Source organism: Rosa chinensis, chromosome 7, assembly GCF_002994745.2.
Source record: "Rosa chinensis cultivar Old Blush chromosome 7, RchiOBHm-V2, whole genome shotgun sequence".
Taxonomy (NCBI): Eukaryota; Viridiplantae; Streptophyta; class Magnoliopsida; order Rosales; family Rosaceae; genus Rosa; species Rosa chinensis.
In genome coordinates this window covers 64,102,287-64,124,493 of record NC_037094.1, presented here as the reverse complement: position 1 = coordinate 64,124,493, position 22,207 = coordinate 64,102,287, and the positions used below count along the sequence as shown (strand labels likewise).

The 22,207-nt window shown below is 37.6% G+C and overlaps 2 protein-coding genes and 1 long non-coding RNA gene across 5 annotated transcripts; 2 read left to right on the top strand and 1 right to left on the bottom strand.

The window, feature by feature from the left end:
• Positions 1-6,086: 6,086 nt before the first annotated feature.
• LOC112177172 lies at positions 6,087-9,535 on the top strand. Its single transcript, XM_024315401.2, has 5 exons — positions 6,087-6,460; positions 6,647-7,040; positions 7,148-8,423; positions 8,537-8,683; positions 8,782-9,535. The coding sequence occupies exons 2-5, from the start codon at positions 6,987-6,989 to the stop codon at positions 9,339-9,341; spliced, it is 2,037 nt and encodes a 678-aa protein (XP_024171169.1). The 5' UTR covers positions 6,087-6,460; positions 6,647-6,986; the 3' UTR covers positions 9,342-9,535.
• Positions 9,536-9,924: 389 nt separating this feature from the next.
• Positions 9,925-13,565, bottom strand: LOC112177175 (protein WHAT'S THIS FACTOR 1 homolog, chloroplastic). Of its 3 annotated transcripts, none has more exons than XM_024315406.2 (3): positions 12,036-13,565; positions 11,202-11,442; positions 9,925-10,284 (listed from the first exon to the last, which is right to left on the bottom strand). In XM_024315406.2, exon 1 carries the CDS (start codon positions 13,457-13,459, stop codon positions 12,227-12,229), a length of 1,233 nt encoding a protein of 410 aa, XP_024171174.1. In that variant the 5' UTR covers positions 13,460-13,565; the 3' UTR covers positions 9,925-10,284; positions 11,202-11,442; positions 12,036-12,226. The 3 variants fall into 3 exon arrangements, with proteins under 3 accessions (XP_024171174.1, XP_024171175.1, XP_024171172.1); XM_024315407.2 differs by having other exon boundaries at positions 12,117-13,565; XM_024315404.2 differs by having other exon boundaries at positions 12,142-13,565.
• An 11-nt stretch (positions 13,566-13,576) lies between these two features.
• LOC112177180 lies at positions 13,577-15,259 on the top strand. Its single transcript, XR_005803294.1, has 5 exons — positions 13,577-13,709; positions 13,822-13,903; positions 14,315-14,381; positions 14,661-14,865; positions 14,948-15,259. It is a non-coding gene; the product is annotated as an uncharacterized LOC112177180 (long non-coding RNA).
• The last annotated feature ends 6,948 nt before the right edge of the window (positions 15,260-22,207 follow it).

The following is a 22,207-nucleotide window of genomic DNA, read 5'->3' as shown; positions in this document are numbered from 1 at the left end:
TATAAAGGGGTTATGAAATGAAATGAGTAGACCATTCCAATCTCCATTTACTTTTACAAAAGGGCCCTTATTTAGTATTTTGTTAAATATTTATCTTGTTAATTTTGGAAACCGCTAAATAATGCATTCGAAGTCCTACTTTTGAGTTGTGAGAAAGAATCAATAATTCTTAAGTGAGTATCTCAAATGGGATATTCGAATAATAAAATTACTTTACCAATACGAACCTCATGTTTCTTGAAGCCAAGATGGGTAACACTATGTTCTTAGAAAAGGTGGCAAATTTGGTGATCGAAAAGAAGATCGAAAAGGTCACGAATCTGGACAAACATACATGGGGCACGGTGGTGAATACGAAACGTACCGGACTGTTATTGTTGGCGTTGATATCAACCTATATCTGCAAAAGCGAAAGCAGTTGATGGAGAGTTTGCCTTGGCCCTATTACTACATAAATCTACAACCAAGTAACCAACAACGTACAACCACCGGTGCTGCATGTCCAAATCAATGTACGTACGAGACCTCTTACGACCAATTTTAAGACCTCACATTTTGATGAGGCGTACAAATACCAAACACATTGAGGATGATACACAGTCGAATTTTGATCAGCCGTCGATGGCTTGGACCATATTTTTGCAACATCAAACAGATGCCTATAGCTAGAGTACGAAGTTAGCCAAAAGAGTGACGGCCGAAGGTGGCGATTTTGTGGTAGTAGGTATAGCCGCGTTGTGTTTTCTTCCCTTGGATAAGGGCGAATATTTGTAAATTCTATTTCGTTTAATTAATTGTGTTGAATTGCTTAAATATTGACTCAATATTATTATTTAGTTGTGGTTTTTTAGTTATCTAGAATAATTTATAGAGTGGAAATTACAAGATCAGTACTCATTCGCATTGTAGAATAAGTGAAGTGGAGTGGTAGGTGTGGTCCTATACAACAAAACCAATACTCTATTATAGAACATATTACATTGAGCTAGTAAAATGAAATTTGTTGTACTATTTATATCTGTGAATTATTTAAGGAGAATAAAATCCACACTCTATATTTTATAATCCACACTCCATGTTTCAATCTTTAGTAATTAAATTTTTTTTTATAAGAATTTTAACCAAAAAAAAAAAAGGAGTGTTGATTGCTAATTAAGGAGTCTAAATTTCATTATCTTTATTTAATCTATACTATTATTAAGAGAAAAAACTTTTTTAGCCAAAATTTAAAATTTTGATATAATTGACCCTAGAAGATTAATAAACTTTGAGAATTAATTAAATCACAAGAATAATTAAGACATTTACAAAATGTATTTTTATTAAAAAAAATTAAAAAAAAAGACTCACAACCCACTTTTCTCTCTCCCATTTTTTTTTTCTCTGCAATAACCAACTCTTTTCTTTTTTATTTTTTTTAAAAAATAATAATAACTTGCACATGTGTAGAGAAATGCTAGTTTGTATTATTACTTTAAAAAAAATTTGGGAGGGCCATGCCACTTCAACTCTAGCTTGGTTCTACCACTATTATAATTTTGTAGAGGGTCATGCCGCTTAAAGTCTTTTCAATTTCAATGATTATTTATATTAATTCAATAATTTTTTGTGTAAATATCGAGTCACATATATGAAAATTTTATTTACACATCCCTAAGTACTTAATACATACCCCTTATTTAATACACCCCTAAGTTCAACTTTTTTTTTTTCTGTTTCTTTTGTAATTTGACTATATTATCCCTATATATTTTATGACTATATTGTAATTTACTATGTCCCCCCTCCCCCCCCCCCCACAAACCCTAAAGATTAATAAACTTAATTTGGGGTTAAGTTGTTTCTTTAGTAATTAAAAAAAAATTATAAGAATTTTAACCCAAAAAAAAAAAGGAGTGTTGATTGATAATTAAGGAGTGTAAATTTCATTATCTTTATTTAATCTATATTATTATTAAAAGAAAAAAATTTTTAGCCAAAATTTAAAATTTTGATATAATTGACCCTAGAAGATTAATAAACTTTGAGAATTAATTAAATCACAAGAATAATTAAAACATTTACAAAATGTATTTTTATTAAAAACATTTTTTTTAAAAGGACCCACAACTCACTTTTCTCTCTCCCATTTTTTTTTTCTTTGTAATAACTAACTCATTTCTTTTTTATTTTTGAAAAAAAAATAATAATAATTTGCACATGCAGAGCATGTGTAGAGAAATGCTAGTTTGTATTATTACTTTAAAAAAAATTTGGAAGGGTCATGCCACTTCAACTCTAGCTTGGTTCTACCACTATTATAATTTTGTAGAGGGTCATGCCGCTTAAAGTCTTTTCAATTTCAATGATTATTTATATTAATTCAATAATTTTTTGTGTAAATATCGAGTCACATATATGAAAATTTTATTTACACATCCCTAAGTACTTAATACATACCCCTTATTTAATACACCATTCATTTAATACACCCGTAAGTTCAACCATTTTTGTTTTTCTGTTTCTTTTGTAATTTGACTATATTATCCCTATATATTTTATGACTATATTGTAACTTGGGGTTAAGGCACTATGTCCCCCTCCCCCGGTGTATTCTACGGTTTCATTAATGGTTAAGGCGTGAGGGCCGTTGCACTAGCCCTTCTTTTAAAAAAAAAATTTATTAATATCAGAAGAGGAGTTGGATAAGATTCAATCTATAATTGACCAATACAAGATGATCTCCATGAACACGGAGTTTCCAGGAGTGGTTTTCCGACCCAACGCCAAGGACTCAAAAAGAGGGAGGTAGGGTGAGGGGAGTCAAAAAACAAGACCATTGTATGGATAAGTACTATATATTTATATGTGATCTTGTTGTGGTGTTTTGTCTGTACCAGTTTTTAACAGAAAAAAAAGAGAGAGAAGAGAACAGATGAAGAAGACAGAGAACAGTCGGGCAGGGAGAGAGAGAGAGAGAGAGAGATGGGTGTCTAGAGTAAAATTTCAAAGAGACAACTTTACCCTTGGAAATATACCAGGTGACATGCTAACTAACAGAGTCATTAACGGTAGGTACAATAATTGGGTGGGGTTTGTTAGTCCAGATACCGATATATAATATATCTAAGTTCAGGTTTCTTAATTATCAGTGACGAAAAGTTCATGTACTGCTTCTAAAAGTCTCTCCCTTAATCACAAAATGAATTCTTTTTTAAATCCATCACTTAAAAAAAGGAAAAAAATTTAACAAAAGTACCCGACAAATGGCCAACTCGAAAGTTCGATACATTTTCTTTCAAACAAATCAAAATAGTACATGAACTTGTAATCCCGTCTCACTTTCAGTACATGGCGTCAATTACACCGTTAACTTTATGTAATTATTCATTTTTCAAAGGGTAATTTAATATTTCATCCTCTCTCTCTCTCTCTCTCTGTGGAAACTCTGCAGTCCGCACTTCTCTCACAAACTCAACTCACTCATGACCTCACCTTACGCACTTCCAACTAAACAAAATACAAAAGCCCAAACTAACTTTTTAGTGGGTACTCCCAATCACCTTAAACCCCAAAAGCCAAAACCCATTTCAATCCTCTGAAGCCTATCATCTTGTCCTCACTCAATGAACGTGGAGCTTTCGCAATGTTTATAAGAGTTTTTAGAACATGATGATGCTGCTCAAAAGATTGAATTCAAAACCTAATTGAGGCCAATTGACAGAATTCATCAGAAATTTTATTTGGCTAATACTATTCTACAATGGGAGCACATAATGATTGTGTTTGAGTTTATAAGAGAGTTCTGGCCAAACTGGTAGCTGAGGAGTCAAATAGCCTTGGAGACTGCAAGAAGGCTCTTATATTTGCATGAGAAGTACGATAGCTAAACCATAAGTTGTAACATAAGCCTCCAAACATTGTTCTGGATGACTCTTTCATAGCAAGAATTGCCGAGTTTGTTCAAAGTCACAAGTTCTGACTATCTACTTTACACATTGGTAAAGTGTATTTCAGAAAGATCGGTCAACTGAGACAAGAATTCAGATCTATATGAAGCCAAATTCGAGTGAGATTTTGAGAGAAGCAAAAGCATCTTTTAATCGTAAAACCATAGATTCAGAGGCTCTGTACATGCCATAAATTGGAGTCTATATACACACCGTCCAAATTCGCCTTCTTCCCTACATCTTCGCCCACCTACAAGATCCACAACCTGGAAAATGATGGCAAGCTCAACGTCGTAGCCTCCGCCTCCACCTCCATATCGTTTCCTCTCCCTCACATCGATGACAACTCCCTCAATGTTTTTCTCATTGAGAACAAACGAGACATCAAGATTATCACTTTTTATCTCAGAAACCCTTATGCTTGCCTCAATGATGTTGGGTTTCCAGCCCATGAGTCTTTCCTAAGACCATTGTCTTAAAGTATGAGAATTGTTTACCCAATAGGTTTTGGATTCCTACTGATGAATGAAGTTCCAATGAGGAATGAAAATCCTTATTGATGTAGGATTACCTGTAATCCTTGTTAATTACAGAGAAGAAGAAGGCATAATTGCCTACCACCAATAGGATTAGGTTTCCTAATCGGTGAAGAAAGCTAATATCTTTATGGCTATATAAGGAGGGCTTCTGCTCTAGGCTTTTCATCACAAAGACAGAGAGCAAAGTTTATTCCATTCTTGGAGTTAGAGAGTGAGAGAGGGCAAAGAAGGGAGAGATAGGAAGAGAAGAGAGAGTCCTTGTTTTCTTATTCTTTCTTGTTGTACCCATTATAAATATAGTGGAAGATCGTTTTTCTGCCCGGTGGACGTAGGCAAAAGTTTTGCTGAACCACCTTAAATCTGTGTTCTTGTGCTGGTATCTTTGTGGTTGTTTCTCTTAGTGTGCTGTGCTTATTTGTGGTTTTTGACTTCACATATTGACCGATTCTCAACAAACGACCCCCACATCCTCCGAAATCTCCTCCCTCCTCAAACAACTTGACTCTGACAACTCAACAAACAATCCCATCAAACTCAGTTGCATACACATGTAAGAGAAACAAAATTGAACCTAAAAATCTCAAATTACATATCACTCAAAACTTGAAACTCTATGAATTGTGGGTATCCAATTTGGGTTTAGGTTTTAGTGGAGAAAATCTTGTTTGAAGAGGCTGCAGATCGATTTGAGTCCATGGTGTGAGAAGAAGAAGAAGAAGAGACAGCCAAGTGAGTATTTGGAATCGGGAAAACGACACTCGAGCGATGATCGGTGACGGAGAATTGAGCAGCTCCGAGCATCATCAAAATATGTGACAAACGGGGAGAGAGAAAGGGAATGAGAGAGAAAACGAGTTTATTCTTTTTTTCCTTTATCAATCCTTAAAAAGACAGATTTACCCTTATAAATTTGACCAAAACACACTGACTAATGGTGAATATAATGACATATAACGGCATGTACATATTTTCAGTCAAGATAACAAGTTCATGTATCGTTTTGATTTGTTTGAAAGAAAATGTACCAAACTTCGGAGTGAGTCATTTATCAGGTACTATTGTTAAAAAATTTCCTAAAAAAAGTATACATAAATCTGAATACAATACACATTCCAAATGTTACAAAACAAAAAGTAAAGATACGAAGTCCAAGTCCGTGTTCTCATCTAAAACTAACCCAGATTCTAAATTTTAATTCTGATATATCCTGATCGCAAATTTAAATTTAAATTTGATTTAAATTCTGAACTTAAATTCAAACGCCCGGCGGGCTAAAGCTCAGTGAATCGCCCGTATGAAAAAGAAGGCTCACCTCTAAGACTAGCCCACCTCTAGATTCAGAATTCAAATCAGATTACCTCAATCATTACCTAATTAGAAAAGCCACCTAATTTTTGTAAAAAAAAAGCTATAGAATAAGATTATATACAATACTTTTTTCGAAAGAATATCTAATTCATCTTCATGGAAGAAAGAGAAAATCCAAGTCATATTATAATATATGGAAGGTTAATTATTGTTATTATTCAATACATGTATAATTTTACGAATTCCGTGTAACAGGCGCGTTTCTGTGTCCTTTTCTTCTCTGCCTCTTCTAAAATAAAGTTCTCCCTATTTCTAGTCCCCTCCATCCTGTGGTTTATACACCTCTCTCCAACTCAACCAAAAAAACCCACCTCTCATTCTTCGCTTCAAGAACATTCCTCGGTGTCAAATTTTCTCTGCTTTGATGTAGAGACTAGAGGCCTCTGTCTCTCCCCTTTGTATTCAAAAGAAAGGTTTCCTCGAGGGGGCATAGAACTAGAGAGGAGGAGGACGTGAGTCGAACTCTTTCGATTTTCGTCGTGGTGTTAGGTGTGGAGAGTAAATATATTGCCCTCCACCACCGTTATCACCTCTCTCTCCTTCACATTTTGAAATCTCGTTGCAAAAAAGGGTCACTTTTGAAACCAATACAGTTACAGTATAGCTACTTTGGCAATCTGGCAGGTAATTACAATATAAGAAAACTAATCCTCACATGTTGTATGCTAAGGTTTTTGGATGCTAATTGAGATGGGTTTGTTGTTTTCTGCACAAAAGGTTCATGTCTTGCCTGGTTTTCTGGGGGGTTTCGAAATGTTTCTGAAAATGGGTTTTAAGTTCTGACACCTTTGTTTTGTTGGGTTTTTGAAGGGTTTGAACAAACACATTATCTCAAAGCTTCTGGAGAGAAGCTGCAGCAGATACAACTCTGGCCGACAATCACAAATTCTCAGGAGCCGGAAGAACTGGCCTTGGTCTTCGGTTTTCCGGTTTCGATTGGCCTCTGTTAATCGTTTGGTGCCTCCCCATTGATAATGGTTAACCCCTGATCCAATGTGATCGAGTTTTTAGTGGTGCAGCCTCAAAGCAATCAGACCTTTAGTTTGGAGATGCGAGCTTGACCTTGGAAGAAAACATCAACAAATCAAAGACTAGGAGAATACCAAAGCTTTGTTTGATCTTGAGGATTCAGGAGTTTATCATATTCAGAATGGCAAAAATTAGTTGCTTCTCTCTAATTGTTAGGAAGAAGAAGAAGGTTAAGGTAAGAATTTCAGAATCTAGTTGGTTACTTTTATGCATTTGGTTTTTTATTTTTTTTTCAATCCTGAAACTCTGTTATTTGGTCAATTTTCATGTGTAACTTTCTAGGGAGATGGTGAATCTGCAAAAGCAGGTGAAGTGGACAAGGCAATTAGGACCCTGCAACTCAGGCTTCAACAACAACCTGTGAAAACTGTGGAAGTTAATGGGTTGAAGCCTTTGAAATCTTTCGGAGCCTTTATCCCTTATGGTGTTGACAAGAAACCTATCAAGGACAAGGTGAAGAGTCCTGATAGCCTTATTGGGTTACGTGAAGCAGCCTATGAAGCTGAAGATGAGCATGGAGAGAGCCCCATCAACTCTAATGGCTCTGATCTTCAGGTCAGTGAAGCCAATGCGGGCGAAGAGGTCTCATTAAGGAAGATGGATTGCTGTGAATCTGATAAGGACTCTGGGAGGGGTGTGGATAGACTAGAAAGTGGGCATCTTAGTGATCCTGGGGTTGTGAAAGCAGAGTTTTGGGGTTCACGAAAGCTAACTCGGTCTTGCTCGAATTTGGAGACTCATAAGGTGGATGGAAAGATGCAGTCTAAGTTGCGTGCTTCGAAGACAGAGTCTTTTGAACAATTGCAGGAATTGGATGGAAGGGTAAGGAAGGATGTTAATCCTGGAAGCCCTGCTTCTGTGGGAAGCCATTTCAGTGCTGATAAGGTGATGCTCAAGAAGCATTCTTCAAGCCAAGTTTTGCCTTCTAGAAGCAGAAGATTGTGGTGGAAGTTGTTTCTTTGGAGCCATAGGAACCTGCACAAATCATCATCCACTGCAACACCAAAGCAACTTCCCTACAAAATTAAATTGAATATGCAAGGCGGGTACTCTTCGGATACGCTTGAACCAAACAGAGTTATGCAATTCGAAAAGATGGAATCACCTCTGTCCTTTAAATCTGTAGACAAAGGGAAGAACATCGTGAATGATGACCAGAGCTGGACCGGTTTTCAAATTAGATCCTCATCCTTATGGCCTCAGAACCAATGGGTTGCATTCTCAACAGAAGCATCCTCATCTTCGAGAGTGTTAGACTGGATGAAAGATCTCGACACAACACCCTCCTCACTTCTATCTAACGAAGATAAAGATGATGGAGTCGTCACTCCACAAACCCCACCCTCTCCTCAAACTCCTGGATCAAGAAGCTCAACTTACTTCACTCGAGGTCCCGATGCCAACCTTTCAGAGGATACATTGCATGCTAATACCGTAATCCAGACTCTAAACTCTTCGTCTACAGTGGCTCACATCTCTGGTATGGGCTTAAAAGCCATCCCCATCATTTCATGCTTCTGCAGCCTTCGATCCGTTAACTTGTCAAACAACTTCATAGGTATGCTATAGCAGAAAGCCAGAAAGGGAACAAAAGATCGAAGTTATAACTTTAAAATATGTCTTGAGCTAACTTATTGAGCTTTGTGTTAACTTTTCCTCTGAATTTTGCAGTTCACATCACTCCAGGATCGCTGCCAAAGAGCCTTCACACACTTGATTTGTCCAAAAACAAGATCAGCTCCATTGAAGGACTGAGAGAATTAAGCCATTTGCGAGTACTAAACCTCAGTTACAATCGGATTTCTAGAATTGGACGCGGTAATAAACCAATCAGACCGGTTTTACAACCACCAATTTTATCTTTGAAAATATCATTCAAACTGATCACTGACTCATTGTGGATTTAATGATGCCAGGGTTATCAAGCTGTAGCATACTTAAGGAGCTCTATCTTGCTGGGAACAAGATCAGTGATGTTGAAGGTCTACACAGGCTATTGAAGCTAACAGTTCTGGACCTGAGCTTCAACAAGATAACAACAACAAAGGCACTTGGCCAGCTTGTTGCTAACTACAACTCGCTACAGGGTCTGAATCTATTAGGCAATCCGATCCAGAACAACATTGGCGATGAGCAGCTGCGCAAAACTATTATAAGTCTTCTCCCAAAGCTAGTCTTCCTGAACAAGCAAGCCATCAAGCCACCACGAGCAAGGGAAGCAGTTACAGATAGTGTAGCCAAAGCTGCATTAGGAAAATCCGGATGGAACCCTCGCAGAAAAACAGGTAAGAAGCTTACCCAAAGTGTCTCAGTTCCCAGAAAAAGGTCTGATTCCATATCACCAAAGAAAACTCGAACGTTTCCAAACCGCGGCCACAAGAGCTCTGCCATTGCAAGTGTTGGACACAAGAGAATGCTGAAGTCCAAGAGCGAAGCCAAAGAGTCATCAGCTGTGCTTCCTTCTTCATCCCATTAGAAGCTTTTTCGTTTTAGGGACCTTGCACAAAATTTGGCGCGCACACAAACATTCTAGGAGGGCGTCTCCCTTCCTATGTGTCAAGTGTCTTATAATAGTCTGTAGAGCTATACAAAACCTGGTGGTTTCATGTAATCAGTTTTTGCCCATCAGTTAATAATATGGTGCCGGCTGCAGTTTTTTTTCGAATTTGCTGTTCTCTGTTTAGTACGAGCAACGGTTGTATAGAAGAACACTACTCCAAGGCCACATAACTTTGGACCTCAAAGTATATGAGATTTTGTATAAGTCTGTCATAATTCTAGTATTAAACGGTGAAAGATCAAGAGCTTGACAAATGAGTGAGAGCCAGATCAGGCTAAATTATAAGAAGCAGATGACCAGCCACATCAATTATGTCCCTTAAAAGGGAGATGCTTTGACGTGGAAAGACATGGAAGGAACAATATAATGCTCGCAAACAACAGCAAAATCTCTAGCCTTATCTTCCAATGATATCATCTTTATGCGATGTCTGACCCAGAACGACAAGATAGCTTGTGAAGTTTTAACTTTCGACCTTTAGGAATATTGACCATGAATCTATAAGCCAAAACTTAAGCCTGATGAGGTCATATAAAATTACTACGTTCATTAAGGTACTCTACAAGGCTCCAAGCTTAAAAGATCACTTTGGAGCTAAATTTCATTGTATTATTAAAGTACATGAAATCTACAAAAGAAAATGGATTTACTTGAAAGTGGGAGGAAGATCGAAAAGCTCTGTTAGTAAATCTGTGTTCCTTAGTAGTATCAGTAAGCCCTGGTGCTCATGCTTCCGGGTTGATCCTTCCATATATGATCATCTCATCATCGTTCATTCTTGCACCACTTACCGGAAAGACATGAAAACTCCTGCCGCAACTTGAAGCTCTAAGGTACAGTTTTTTTTACACACCATCATCTACAGAAGTACCAAGTAAATTGAATAATCAATAACAAATAAACAATCCTGCCGCCAAGGTATACATGTAGGTCATACTTTTTTGACTTAAAATCCTCCAACAGAAAACAAAAGCAAGATACAGTCATGTGAAGGACTCAAGGGTCACCAAGATACGTCTGATCCACCAATTTTTCTTGTAGGCTCCAAGGTTCCTCAAGAGTGCCACTCCACTATATTTTTCCACATCAATTTCAATTTGTACCCAAACAATGCGGTAGGATTTGCATACCCACTTTTCATGTAAACAGCTTTATGTAAATTCCTTTTATGGTGCAACTGTGCAAGGCATTTTATATTTTATGACGACACTAATAGAATCTAGATACTGAATGGCATCAATTGCAGAATGTTCATGATAACTGTAGAACTCAGAAATAGAAATGAAACAATATACGTCTCACTTAAATATCAAAGAAATGCCATTACTATTTGGTAGTGATGTTATCTTAGAATACATTTCATTTGAATTTATGTGATCCGATCTGCACCTGATTAAAGTGCTTCAGTGATAGTGACTCAACCACATTCTCTTTAATTTTCAGTAAATAACTCGATCACTTTTTGGAAGTGACAAAACCAGAGTACATTATTTACTACACAAGATAAACTATCTGGGTGGGTAAATGAAAGTGAAAATAAAATTGCAAGAATCTAACAACATCCAAAGAGGAATGACAGATAACAAACTCATTTGAAAAGATTTGTTGATTCTGCTTTTAAGTATTGTATTTCCGCAATAATGACCGACTTTGCAGATATACAACTAAGCATGGACAAATGGAAACCTATAAAAGAAATGGTACCTAACAAAGATGCAATTTTGACCAAGAAAAAAACGAAGGAGCAAATTCTGATAGATAAATTGTGACCGATACCTCGTTGCTCCCAATCAAGGCCACATCTTGCAGAATGCAACATATCAAAAGAGACAGATAGATATGGCAACTGTTTTGAAGTGAAAGAACCGATCACCGCAGGAAGATCCCTTCTAAAATTTAGCTGAACTTGGCTTCCTAAGACCTCATAGTTTGCAATGCACATAGTTAGGAGCTGTTTGGAAAAGAGATGTGCCCCAAAACTACCATTGCCACGTTCTATGTGCAAGATGGTTCCCACCTGCAAAATACATGTAAATTGTTAATGTAAATTCAGACAGCAAAAAGTTTAGTTCAGTGCGACAAGTCGACAACCACATCTGGATACGATATACACAGATACCAACTACATATAGTGCACCTGAATACACAACAAGAGATGATAACATGCTTTTTTATCTCTGAAAAGCTAGAACTTCTGTAAATGATAAATGATCGAGCTGCATTCACAGCCACCAAAGAAACTTGGACTTGGTAGAATATTGACAGTCATAAAGTATTTGTAGGTCTTCTCTTGGAGTTAACAACATAAAATGTATTACGTGCGAGAAAGCCTGCATATTAACTGAGTTGCTGTCTTCAGGCCACAACTGATAATTTGTGACATAAATTAACAACATACAGTAATTACAGGTATAGAAGGCTATTTCATTATCTTAAATTGAAACACCTTCATGTAGAATGAGATTAGACTAGGACCTTTGGTTGCTCAATATCATTAAGTGCATCAATATTAGTTGCCAACTACTAGGCTAGTACCAGCAAATAGCATATACAATAACCAATATGATAAGGTAACCCTAGATTCTGTAGGTGCCGTCAAGGTGTACATACCACATACTTCTCATTTCTTATGACTTAAAATCTTGCAATAGACAGAAACAAGATACGGTCACGTCAAGGACTCAAGGGTACCTCTGATCAACCAATTTTCTTGTACCTTTAAGGTTCCTCCAGAGTGCTACTCCACCAGAAATAAAACATGAAAATTGGAGCTCCAACAAGGTTCCTTGAATTCGAGACAATCACTCGCATTGTGTATTCCCTCTTATCAGTTGCTGAGATGAATCATAACCCGGTTCCATTTCCTGCATTTCAGCATACTTATACAGCTTCTCATTGAAATCCACTTGGGGATCCTTCTCAATCAAAACCCCATTCTGGTCATATGCATCTTTCAAGAAAACAACCCAGTTCATCTCAGTCCCGGCAAGATAAAACGTCCTGGGCTGCTTAAACAGCATCTGGTAAGTGTGCTTAGTCAAACTAAACTCCTCCTTGAACTCCACAATGTGGTGTATAGAAGCCCTCTTCTCCAATGTCAAGCTCAAAAACTCATGCAAAATTCCCACCCTATACTTCTCAGCTTCCAATGTCCACAGGTCCAATCTCGACCCATCTGAATAAGGCGAAACCAAAGGAAGCGAATTCAACAAGTTCAACTTCCTCGAATCCTCATCATCCAAACCTAAATCTTTCCCATGCTTCACAGGAAACCTAAAAGCCCTCTTAACCTTATCCTCATTCACCACAAACTCCCTCTCTAAACTACTAACTGCTAACAAAGGATCCCATTTCACCAATTCCAGCACTCTCTTCCCATCACCCTCAACCACAACCCTGAAATAATCAGGATACTTCGCCACCCTGTCCCGAAAATCTTCAGGAATCCCAAACAACAACCTGCAGTGATAAATCTTGCTCAACGGAATCCGCTTATTCGCTGACATCATCAGTAACTTCCTCACCTTGTTGACTCTGTCCCCTTCCATCGCCTCCATCAACGCCACCTCCTCTTCCATCAAACCTTCCATCAACTCCGTGAATCCAATCCACAGCTTATTGTCGTCGTGCCGGTACGTTTCGAAGATCAAGGGGTGGCGCTGGAGGGACTTGGAGACTTTCCGGCCGCGGGGGAAGCCGAGCTCGCGGTGGAGCTTGCCGGCGTCGTCGAGGCGGAGGACGCGGTGGGGCTGCTTCGAGAGGTATTCTTTGGATTTGGTGAGGAATCGGAAGTGGGCGTCGCGAGTGACGATGCGTTCGAGGTGGGGGAGGAGGTTGGGTTGGGTCTGGACCAGCTTGGTTCGCGGGCTGTCTTGGTTTCTGCGGCGCTTCTTGAATTTCTTCGGGGTTTTGGTGATGAGGAAGGAGGTGGAGAATGGGGAGGTGAAGAGGAGAGTTTGATTAGGGTTTAGGGTTTTGGCTGTGGAGGATGGTTTTGAGGTTTTGGGAGTCAGAAGAAGGCGCCACCAAGCCATTTTCCAAAACTCTGCTACCACTGTGGAAGACTTGAAATAGAGACGACGACTAATAAAACAACTTGGGCTTAAATAAAAGCCCAAAAAAAAATGGGCTTTGTAATTGTTAGATGAGTCCGGTCGGGGAGTCCGGTATAAATAGAACAGCGCTATTGAACCCTAGCTAGCGCCGCCTCCTTCTTCTTCTTCTGTTCACTCTCTTACTGCTCGGGAGCCTTCACAACTCTATTCGCCCAGGTTCTTATACTTTGTAAGTGAGAGTTTTGCTCCCTATCGTTCTGGGTCTAGACTTCTTCTATATAACTTCATACTCCGAACTTCATTTGCTTTAATTTTTTTTTGTTAATCTATTCTTGTATCAGGATAAAGATGTGTGAATTCAGCTATGGGAATAGAGGAATTAATTGATGCAAAAGAGGATTTTAATGAAATCGGTAATTGGAGGTACTATGATTCAATCTTTATGAAAGTCATATTTTGTTTGTTCATAAATGTATTTTATTTTGTCACAATATAGAATTCTTTTGTATGCTCATAAAAGTTTCTGATTAGTATTGCTCAAAGAGTGACTCAGCTTTTAGATATAGAAGCTGTGACCACTTATTCAAATTAAGCCCAACAGTAACTCAAACACTCCATTTAGAGATATTTGTGTCAATTTATCCAAACTAAAGCTTCTGGGCTCTGAAAAAAAAAAGATAATGATAATGATAAAAAATGTCATTTTGAAGTTTCTGAGAGGTGCCATCTTTTATGAACCCCTTATACTGGGTAAGTAGTGGAACGATTAATCTACATTCAAAGCAAATCATTTGTATTTGATAATAACTTGTCTTCTGTTTTTCTTTCAAACAGCATTCGGCAGAAAATTTAACGGTCTATTCTGTACGTCTACCTCTGCGAACCAATGTTCCAGAATCTGGTAGGTCTAGCTATATATTCTTCCCAATTTCGCATGAATCAGGATTTCATCATACACTGTTGATTTTTTTTACAAGGATTTGAAGAAATGGTTCCATTGTGATTCAAGGAAACCAAAAAAACCATTAACTGGAGATTGCTTTTAAAATGTCAAGAAAATGATATGAAACTCTTCTGTCATAGTAATTTATTTTAATATTTAATTTAAAGAGAAAGCATATTATTGATTATGCTGTGATATTGGAAATGCATATTGAAATGGTAGAGCTTTGGATGACAGCAGTCAAAGACCAAGCAGATGACATGCTAGAACAAGGATGCCGAATGAAATTTGATGAAAAGAACAGCTCAGAAGAACAATTGAAACTGATGGAAGTTCCACTGACTGAAACTGAGATAGAAAGCATAAAATGGATCAGGGATAGCTATAATGGAAAAATGAATGTGCAAGACATTAAAAGTTGCCCTCAACAAGGAGAAGACTCGTAAGTACATAGCTGTTTAAAAATGTCGATATATCATTATAAAGTTCAAATTCATTGACTTCAATTTTTATGTGAGGAACAGATTGGATTGCAGGCGTTTTGTGATGTACAACATGGAGAAAATTTCGAAAAATGATAGAGTTCCAAGCAAACTAACAAAGGATGATATTCTGAAATTTAGAGCTCATGTGGTAAAGTCATTTGCAGAAAGTAGGCACGGCTGGAACTCAACACACGATGAATTATAAAAATTTGTTTAGGGAATAGGACGGGTTGGAGAGTTCCTTCAGTACATGTTATATAGTTTTTTGAGAGCATCTAAAGTACATGTTTTTATAGTTTTTGGATTGCTTTACTATATATAATTTTGTTTGCAATGATCTTTTGAAAGCAATTTATGTGCTTAGGTACCTTCTAAAGTAACTGGCCAAGTTACAGAGAAACTGAATGTCACTGAATATTCGTGTAATTGTCTATGTAGCTGTCCAAGTCACTGTCCATGTAGCTAGACAAGCGAAGTCGTTGGCCAAGTCACTGTCAGTGTAGCTGGCCAAGTGAAGTCGCTAGCCAAGTCACTGTCAGTGTAGCTGGCCATGTGAAGTGGCCAAGTCATTATCCATGTAGTTGGCCAAGTTACTGTCACTGTAGCTGGCCATGTGAAGTCGCTGGCGAAGTCACTGTCCATATAGTTGACCAAGTGAAGTTGCTGGCCAAGTTACAAAGATTTCTTTAGTATATAAAAGTTTTTTTGCAATGATCTTTTGAAAGAAATTCATGTGCTTAGGCACCTTTTAAAGTAACTGACCAAGTTATAGACAAAACTGAATGTCACTGGAACTGGCAACCTGAATGTCATGGACTATGTCACTGGTCAAGTTACTGTAGATTGAAATTAACTGGCCAAGTCACTAGCCAAGTCATTAGTCAAATCACTAGCCAAGAAACTTTAGAACTCTTAAGTCACTAGAGAAGTCACAGCTAAAATGATATTTCTATTTTAGTTTGCAGCGTGCCACTGCACTGCAACGGCAGTGTTCCGCTGCCCATTAACCAACCAAAGTTGTTGTGAGTACTTTTTTTTAATTTTCATTAATATTTGCAGCGTGCCGTTGCAGAGCGTTCTGCTGCACAATTCAGAAAATCAATCTCTATGAATCTTAGTCCAAGACACTGAAAAATTAACCAGCCATTATTTGACAAAGTGACTGTAAAAACTAATGTCATGAGTGAAAACATAGAACAAGTAACTGCCTCTATTTCAAATTACCTATCTAACCCCAGAACTACAAAAATTTACGATTACTACCCGTGGCAATTATCTAACCCGAGCAAGACTATAATGACTATTTATCTCGTTCAGTTTACAGTTTTCACAATTTCAAAACTCAGAGAAACAGCTCAAGATTTTCTCTCTGGCGAAAACAGCATAAAAATACTGATTTTCCTCCTCCGTGAACCGGTGCCTAAGCAAGAGCGATTCACCGACTAAGCTCCAAATTCTAGGGTTTTACAAATTTACCGAAAATCTGTCCTCGTCAAACAGACAACGGTGAACTCCTCCTCCTCCTTTCATATAATTTCGATTTGAATAGCATGGGTTTTGTTTGAAATAGGAAAGATATTTCAATTACATGTGGAGTCTCATGAGAAAATGAATTTGCATGCGAGATTTGTTTGAATTTCATGTGGAATTGGATGAGAAAATGAATTTGCATGTGAAATTTGTTTGAATTACATGTGTCATCAGATAAGAACATGGTGAGATTTGTTTGAATTACATGTGGAATTTAATGAGAAAATGCTGAGTTCTGTTTGAATTACATGTGGAATCTAATGAGAAAATGAATTTGCATGTGAGTTTTGTTTCAATTAGATGTGGAATCTGATGAGAAAATGAATTTGCTTGTGAGTTTTGTTTGAATTACATATGGAATCTGATGTGAGAACATTTCAGCGTTTTGTCATTCTTTAATGTCTTTGTAATTGCCCATGTCGCTGCACTAGTCACTGGCTATGATCAAGTCATTGGCCAAGTCATTGTTCATGTCACTATTTATGTCACTATCATTAACATGTGAATAACTATGTCACTGATTATGTAACTATCAAAATCACTATTGACTTCTCATTTTCTTAACTGTTTACAGGATTTTTATAAAAGTTCGAGGAAATGGGACAACAAAAAAGAAAACAAAGAGACGAATCTGAAGAAGAACAAAGTCTAGAAGAAACAATTGGGGAAAAGTTGAAACAGATAAAATGGAAGAAAGAAAAAGAGAGGAAAAAAAAAAAGCAAACAATTGAAGATGAAGAAGAATCTGATGAAAAACAAGTCTGTAGTAAGAAGAAGAAGGATAAAAAGAAGAAAACTGAAAAGCAGAAAAGAAGAAAACTGGAAGGAATTGAAGATCTTCAAGAATCTGATGAAGAACAAGTCCGCGGTAAGAAGAAGAATAAGGATAAAAAGTAGAAAAGAAGAAACAGGGAAGAAACAGAAGATGAAGAAGAATCTGATGAAGAAGAAGTTCGTGCTAAGAAGAAGAAGAAAATGGATAAAAGGAAGACAAAAAAAGAGAGTAGAAAGAAGAAGCAAGAAACTGACGAGGAAGAAGATACAAACGATGATGAAGAGGAAAAAGTCTTTGGGAAAAGGAAAAGATATGTAAAAGAGGGTTATGTGCAATATCGTTGCACAATGGTTGCTTTTCTGAAAACAATTTCATAAAACAAAAATAAGCTGACTGAAGGGACTTTAGAGCTGCTGCAGAAAACACCCTTTGCAACACTGATAGATGCATTCCATGGAGGTTCATTAAAGAAAAGGATGCAAAGAAATCAGATGATTTAATCACTCTTCTGCTACAAGCATATGACAGCGACACATACCTTTTTGTGTTTGGGAACAGGAAATTCAGAATGTCAACAAGTGATATATCTATGATTTTAGGAGTGCCAGGATCCAGGTTATCAGTACCAAAGACCAAAGAAGGAGCATATAGTTCTGAGTTCGTAACTAAGTACTTTGACAAAAAGTAGAGGATCAACAAGGCGGCTGCAGAGGAAGCCTTGAAGAAGGCATTGGCAGAAACTCTAGAAACAGGGGAAGAAAAAAAGAAACGGGACAGAAATGTTGCCGTATTAGTACTCTTGAACCTTTTCATAAAACTCTTGTTCCCAAACTCCAGAGACACAATATCTTGGGACTATCTAAGAGTCTGTGAAGAGGTGGAAATTCTGGGAAAATATAGTTGGGCAAAGGAAGTTTTCCTTAAAAAATCAATTAAAAGAAAGGCAAAAGAATCCCAAAACATGGCAAGTTGCGTGATATTGGTGATGGTAAGTTCTCGTACCTTGTTAACAATTTGTTTATGCATCACTTTGATGTCCCATAAATAACTCAGTATGTTGTTGTGAGCACAAAAACTAGATCAGTGTCATATCATTGGTTAGGTCACTGGCCAAGTCACTGTTTATGTTACTGTGAAGTTTATGTCATTGGCAATGTCACTGTTTATGTATTTACCTATGTCATTGGTTATGTTTGTGATATTCATATTGCTAAGCAGTTGTTTGAAAAATAACTAGTTTTCTATTTTTATTTTTTTATTTTCCAAACAGTATTGGTTTTGCCACGAGACGGGAGTAATGCCGCCAATCGCTGGAACGGAAACCGAAAAACACGGAATCAAAAAGTGGTAATTAAAGACTCTGATAAAAAATAAAAAAATAAAAATAAAAAGGGGATTTCAACACCATGGGGAAGTTGAAGGTATGTTAATTTGATGTAGAAAAACTACGTCGCTGGTCTTGTCATTATCCATGTCACTATCATTCACATGTCATTGAACAAGTCAAGTTGCATGTAATTGTTGTAGTGTTCCAACTAGTCAGGTCACTGAGCAAGTCATTGACTATGTCACTGCCCATGTTACTGTTACATAGTCATGTCGATCACAGTGCATGTAACTTCACATGTCACTGATTGTGTTATAGTTTTATTTGTGTCACTGCCTATGTCACTGACAAGTTTTGTAATTTTGTTTCTGAAAATCTTTAATAAAGTTAAAGAAGATGCAGAGGAAGATGATTCTGAGTCTAATACAGACACAGAAAGTCGAGAAAAACATAATGATGGGCGAGAAGAAACTGTTGAAAAGAGAACCAGCAAGAACATAGAGAAGGAGATTGCATGGAATGATAAACAGAAGAAAGAATTAGAGACAAATCTTCAGAAGAAGGAAGAAGAGCTAAGAGATGTGGAAATAGAGAAAAAGGGGTTGGAAGAAAAAATAAGGAAATTGGAGAAAGAACTGGAAACAAGAGAAAAGAAAGCTGATCACATTAACAATGAGAAGATGGAGACAGAGATAGGGAAGAACGATGAAGAGAAGCATGAATTACAAAGAAAGCTGGAGAGAAAGGAAGAAGAGCTAAGTGCTTTGAAAAAAGAAGTTGAGGAGAAAGAAAAGGAAATTGGCAGAATAAACGAAGAGAAGGGGGATGTGTTAGAGGAAAATGAGGTCTTGAAAATTGAGAAAGCCTCCCTGAATTCAAAAGTGAAGCAATTGGAGATCATAGTAATGGCACTTACTAAGAAGTATCAGTCGCCAATAGCACGTCCAGGTGATGACAACGACTCAACTCCTTCTCCCCCACCGCCTAATTTCCCTCCGCCAAAATCAAAGGCCCCTGAGGATAAGCCAACTGACAACAAGCACTCCAAAAACACAAAATCTCAAGGTGGTATTCAAGGAACTCAATCACAACCTGCCTACTCCACAGCAAGCACATCTGAGATAACATCTGCAGCACCTCAGTCAACCGACCGAGGACATCAGTCCCCACTTCAATGCTTTGCCCAAGCAGCTGCACAGATTCATTCACCAACCTCTCCTGAAGTTAAATTAGGAACAATAGAAGATGCTTGCACACATAATATTACTTGTATTAATGCATTTTTGAGTTTCCACCTGCTGCCGCATTACGATCTCCACCTCCACGAAAAGTCAGTTTGGAAGATATGCAAGCAGACCCGCAGAAGTATCAGATCATTATATCACCAGAGGTTGAGCCTGTTTTTGACATTGAACCAGTCAATTACATTCCTCCTACAGAACAGATGACAAGAGCTGAGTTCACCATGCCAATTTTAGAGGACATATCAGGGCAGGACTCAGAATCTATTGACCTCTATTCTTATGTAGTTAGGATGAAGAGAAAGAAGAGAGTGCAAAAATAAAATGATATTTTCTGGTGGGACGAGGTGAAAGAGAAAAGGCAGAGGGCAAAAATGACCAAAATCATACAAGTGAAAAAGAAGAAAGGACAGACAACTGAACAGCATCCAGAGGAGGAAGTGATACATGATTTGACGATTCATGTGGATGACGAGGAAGAAACGAAATTGAAGTGATAGATTGGCAAAAGCTACAACCGTACAAACTTCTTGACAGCCCAACTAGAGGCAAATTAGAGAAGTACTGGAACAAGGTAGAACAAAGGTAATGTTTCATGTTTCATGTTACAGCTCACCGACTAGTAACTTCACTAGACATGTAGCTGGCCTAGTCATTTGCCAAGTCACTAGCAAAGTCACTGGCCAGATCATTGACAAGTGAAAGTCACTGGCCAGATCATTGGCAAGTGAAAGTCACTGGCTAAGTCACTGGACTAATACTGTTCTATGTCATGCAGGGTATTATTCTGGGAGGGAAAAGAGGCTGGAAGAGAAATCACAAGGGCGGATGTCAAAATGTTCACATCAGCGATCAATCAATAGCAAACAACTAGATTGATTGCTATGGGGAAGTGTTGAAGGATGAATTACAAAATGAAAATTCACAAAGTTTGGGAAGATCAGCTTTTATGCAAAGCATGTGTTGGGTAAGTATGACAAGCACTTTCTATAAACATTGAATGCTTATCTCTCATTCTTTGTTTATTTATAACTCGTTCTTTGTTTTGTTTATTATTATTTTTAAATAGTATTCGACAATACATTTAACTGTGAGAAACCTACATCAATACTTGTGTGAGCCGCTGTTCCAAAACCTGGGAAAATGCAGCATGCTTTTCTTCCCAATTACCCATAATGAAGAATTTCACCACACGCTCTTGGTCTTCGACAAGGACATACAGCAATGGCTGCATTTGATTCGATGAAACCAAGAAGAGTAGGAATAGAGAAGTGCTTTAAAAATATAAAAAAATTGGTAAGAAACTTCTTACTGACCATGTAACTATCACTCACTGACCTTTACTGAACAGAGATATAACCACTCAAGCCACTTAAGTCACTTGGTTCGATTTCTGGGTTCTTCAAGCCACTCAAGTCACTCAGTTCGATTTCTGGGTTCTTCAAGCTCGGTGAGTCTTTTAATCTCTTGTTAAGTTGCTGGGTATTGTATGAAACTTTGAGTTTTTAGTTTTGACTCGTGTTGTTGTCTTGTTGATGACTCGTGTTTGAGACTTTGAGTGTTTCCCCCTGTTTCTCACTTTCTCATGGTTTCCGTTTCTGGATTCATTGATTGACAATGGTTGTGTTGTTGTCTTGTTGAGTTGTTGATGAAACTAAGTTTGAATGTTGATTGTTTGAAGCTTCTGTCATTTATTTTGGATTTTTGGACTGTTCTGTTTTGGTCCTTTTAGACTAAGTTTATGATTCTTTGATTGTTGGCATTAAGTTTGGACTGCTCTATTTTGCTTAATTGAATATAATCAATATAGAGAAGTCATGGGACTTGATTAATTGAATTTGGCCTCTGTGAATGGCCTCTGTGAGTCTGTGACAGGTTGTAAACTTGTATGCTAACTATGCTCAGATTAATCATGCTCTGTGCCTCTGTTATGGACTTTTTGAGTTTTTGGTAATCACTAAGAAAGTTTCATTGTTTTGGTAAATTAAATTGCATATTTGCATATATAGAAATGGTTGTTGAATGTTGAATACTCTATTACAGTTTTACTTATTTAGGGCAATGGCGGGTACTACATCTTCCTCGACATCTAATGCAATGTCGGAGATGGGTACATCATTGAAGCGTGGTTCGGGTGATATTGGATCGGAATATGCGGAGTTGGCGGATGCTTCAAACTTAGATAGGTTAAAGTGTAAGTTGTGTGGGAAATTAGTGAGTGGTGGGATATATCGAATGAAGCAACATATTGCCCAAACCAAGGGCAATGTAGCTCCTTGTGAAAAGTCTTCGGATATGGATAAAGCCAAATGCAAGAATGCTATTGAAGAGGCAAAGTCTAAGAAGAAACAAAGGAGTAGACATGAAGCAGAAGTGAGGCAAGAAGTCATTATTGAAGGAGATGAAGACAATGAAGTGAGTCAAGG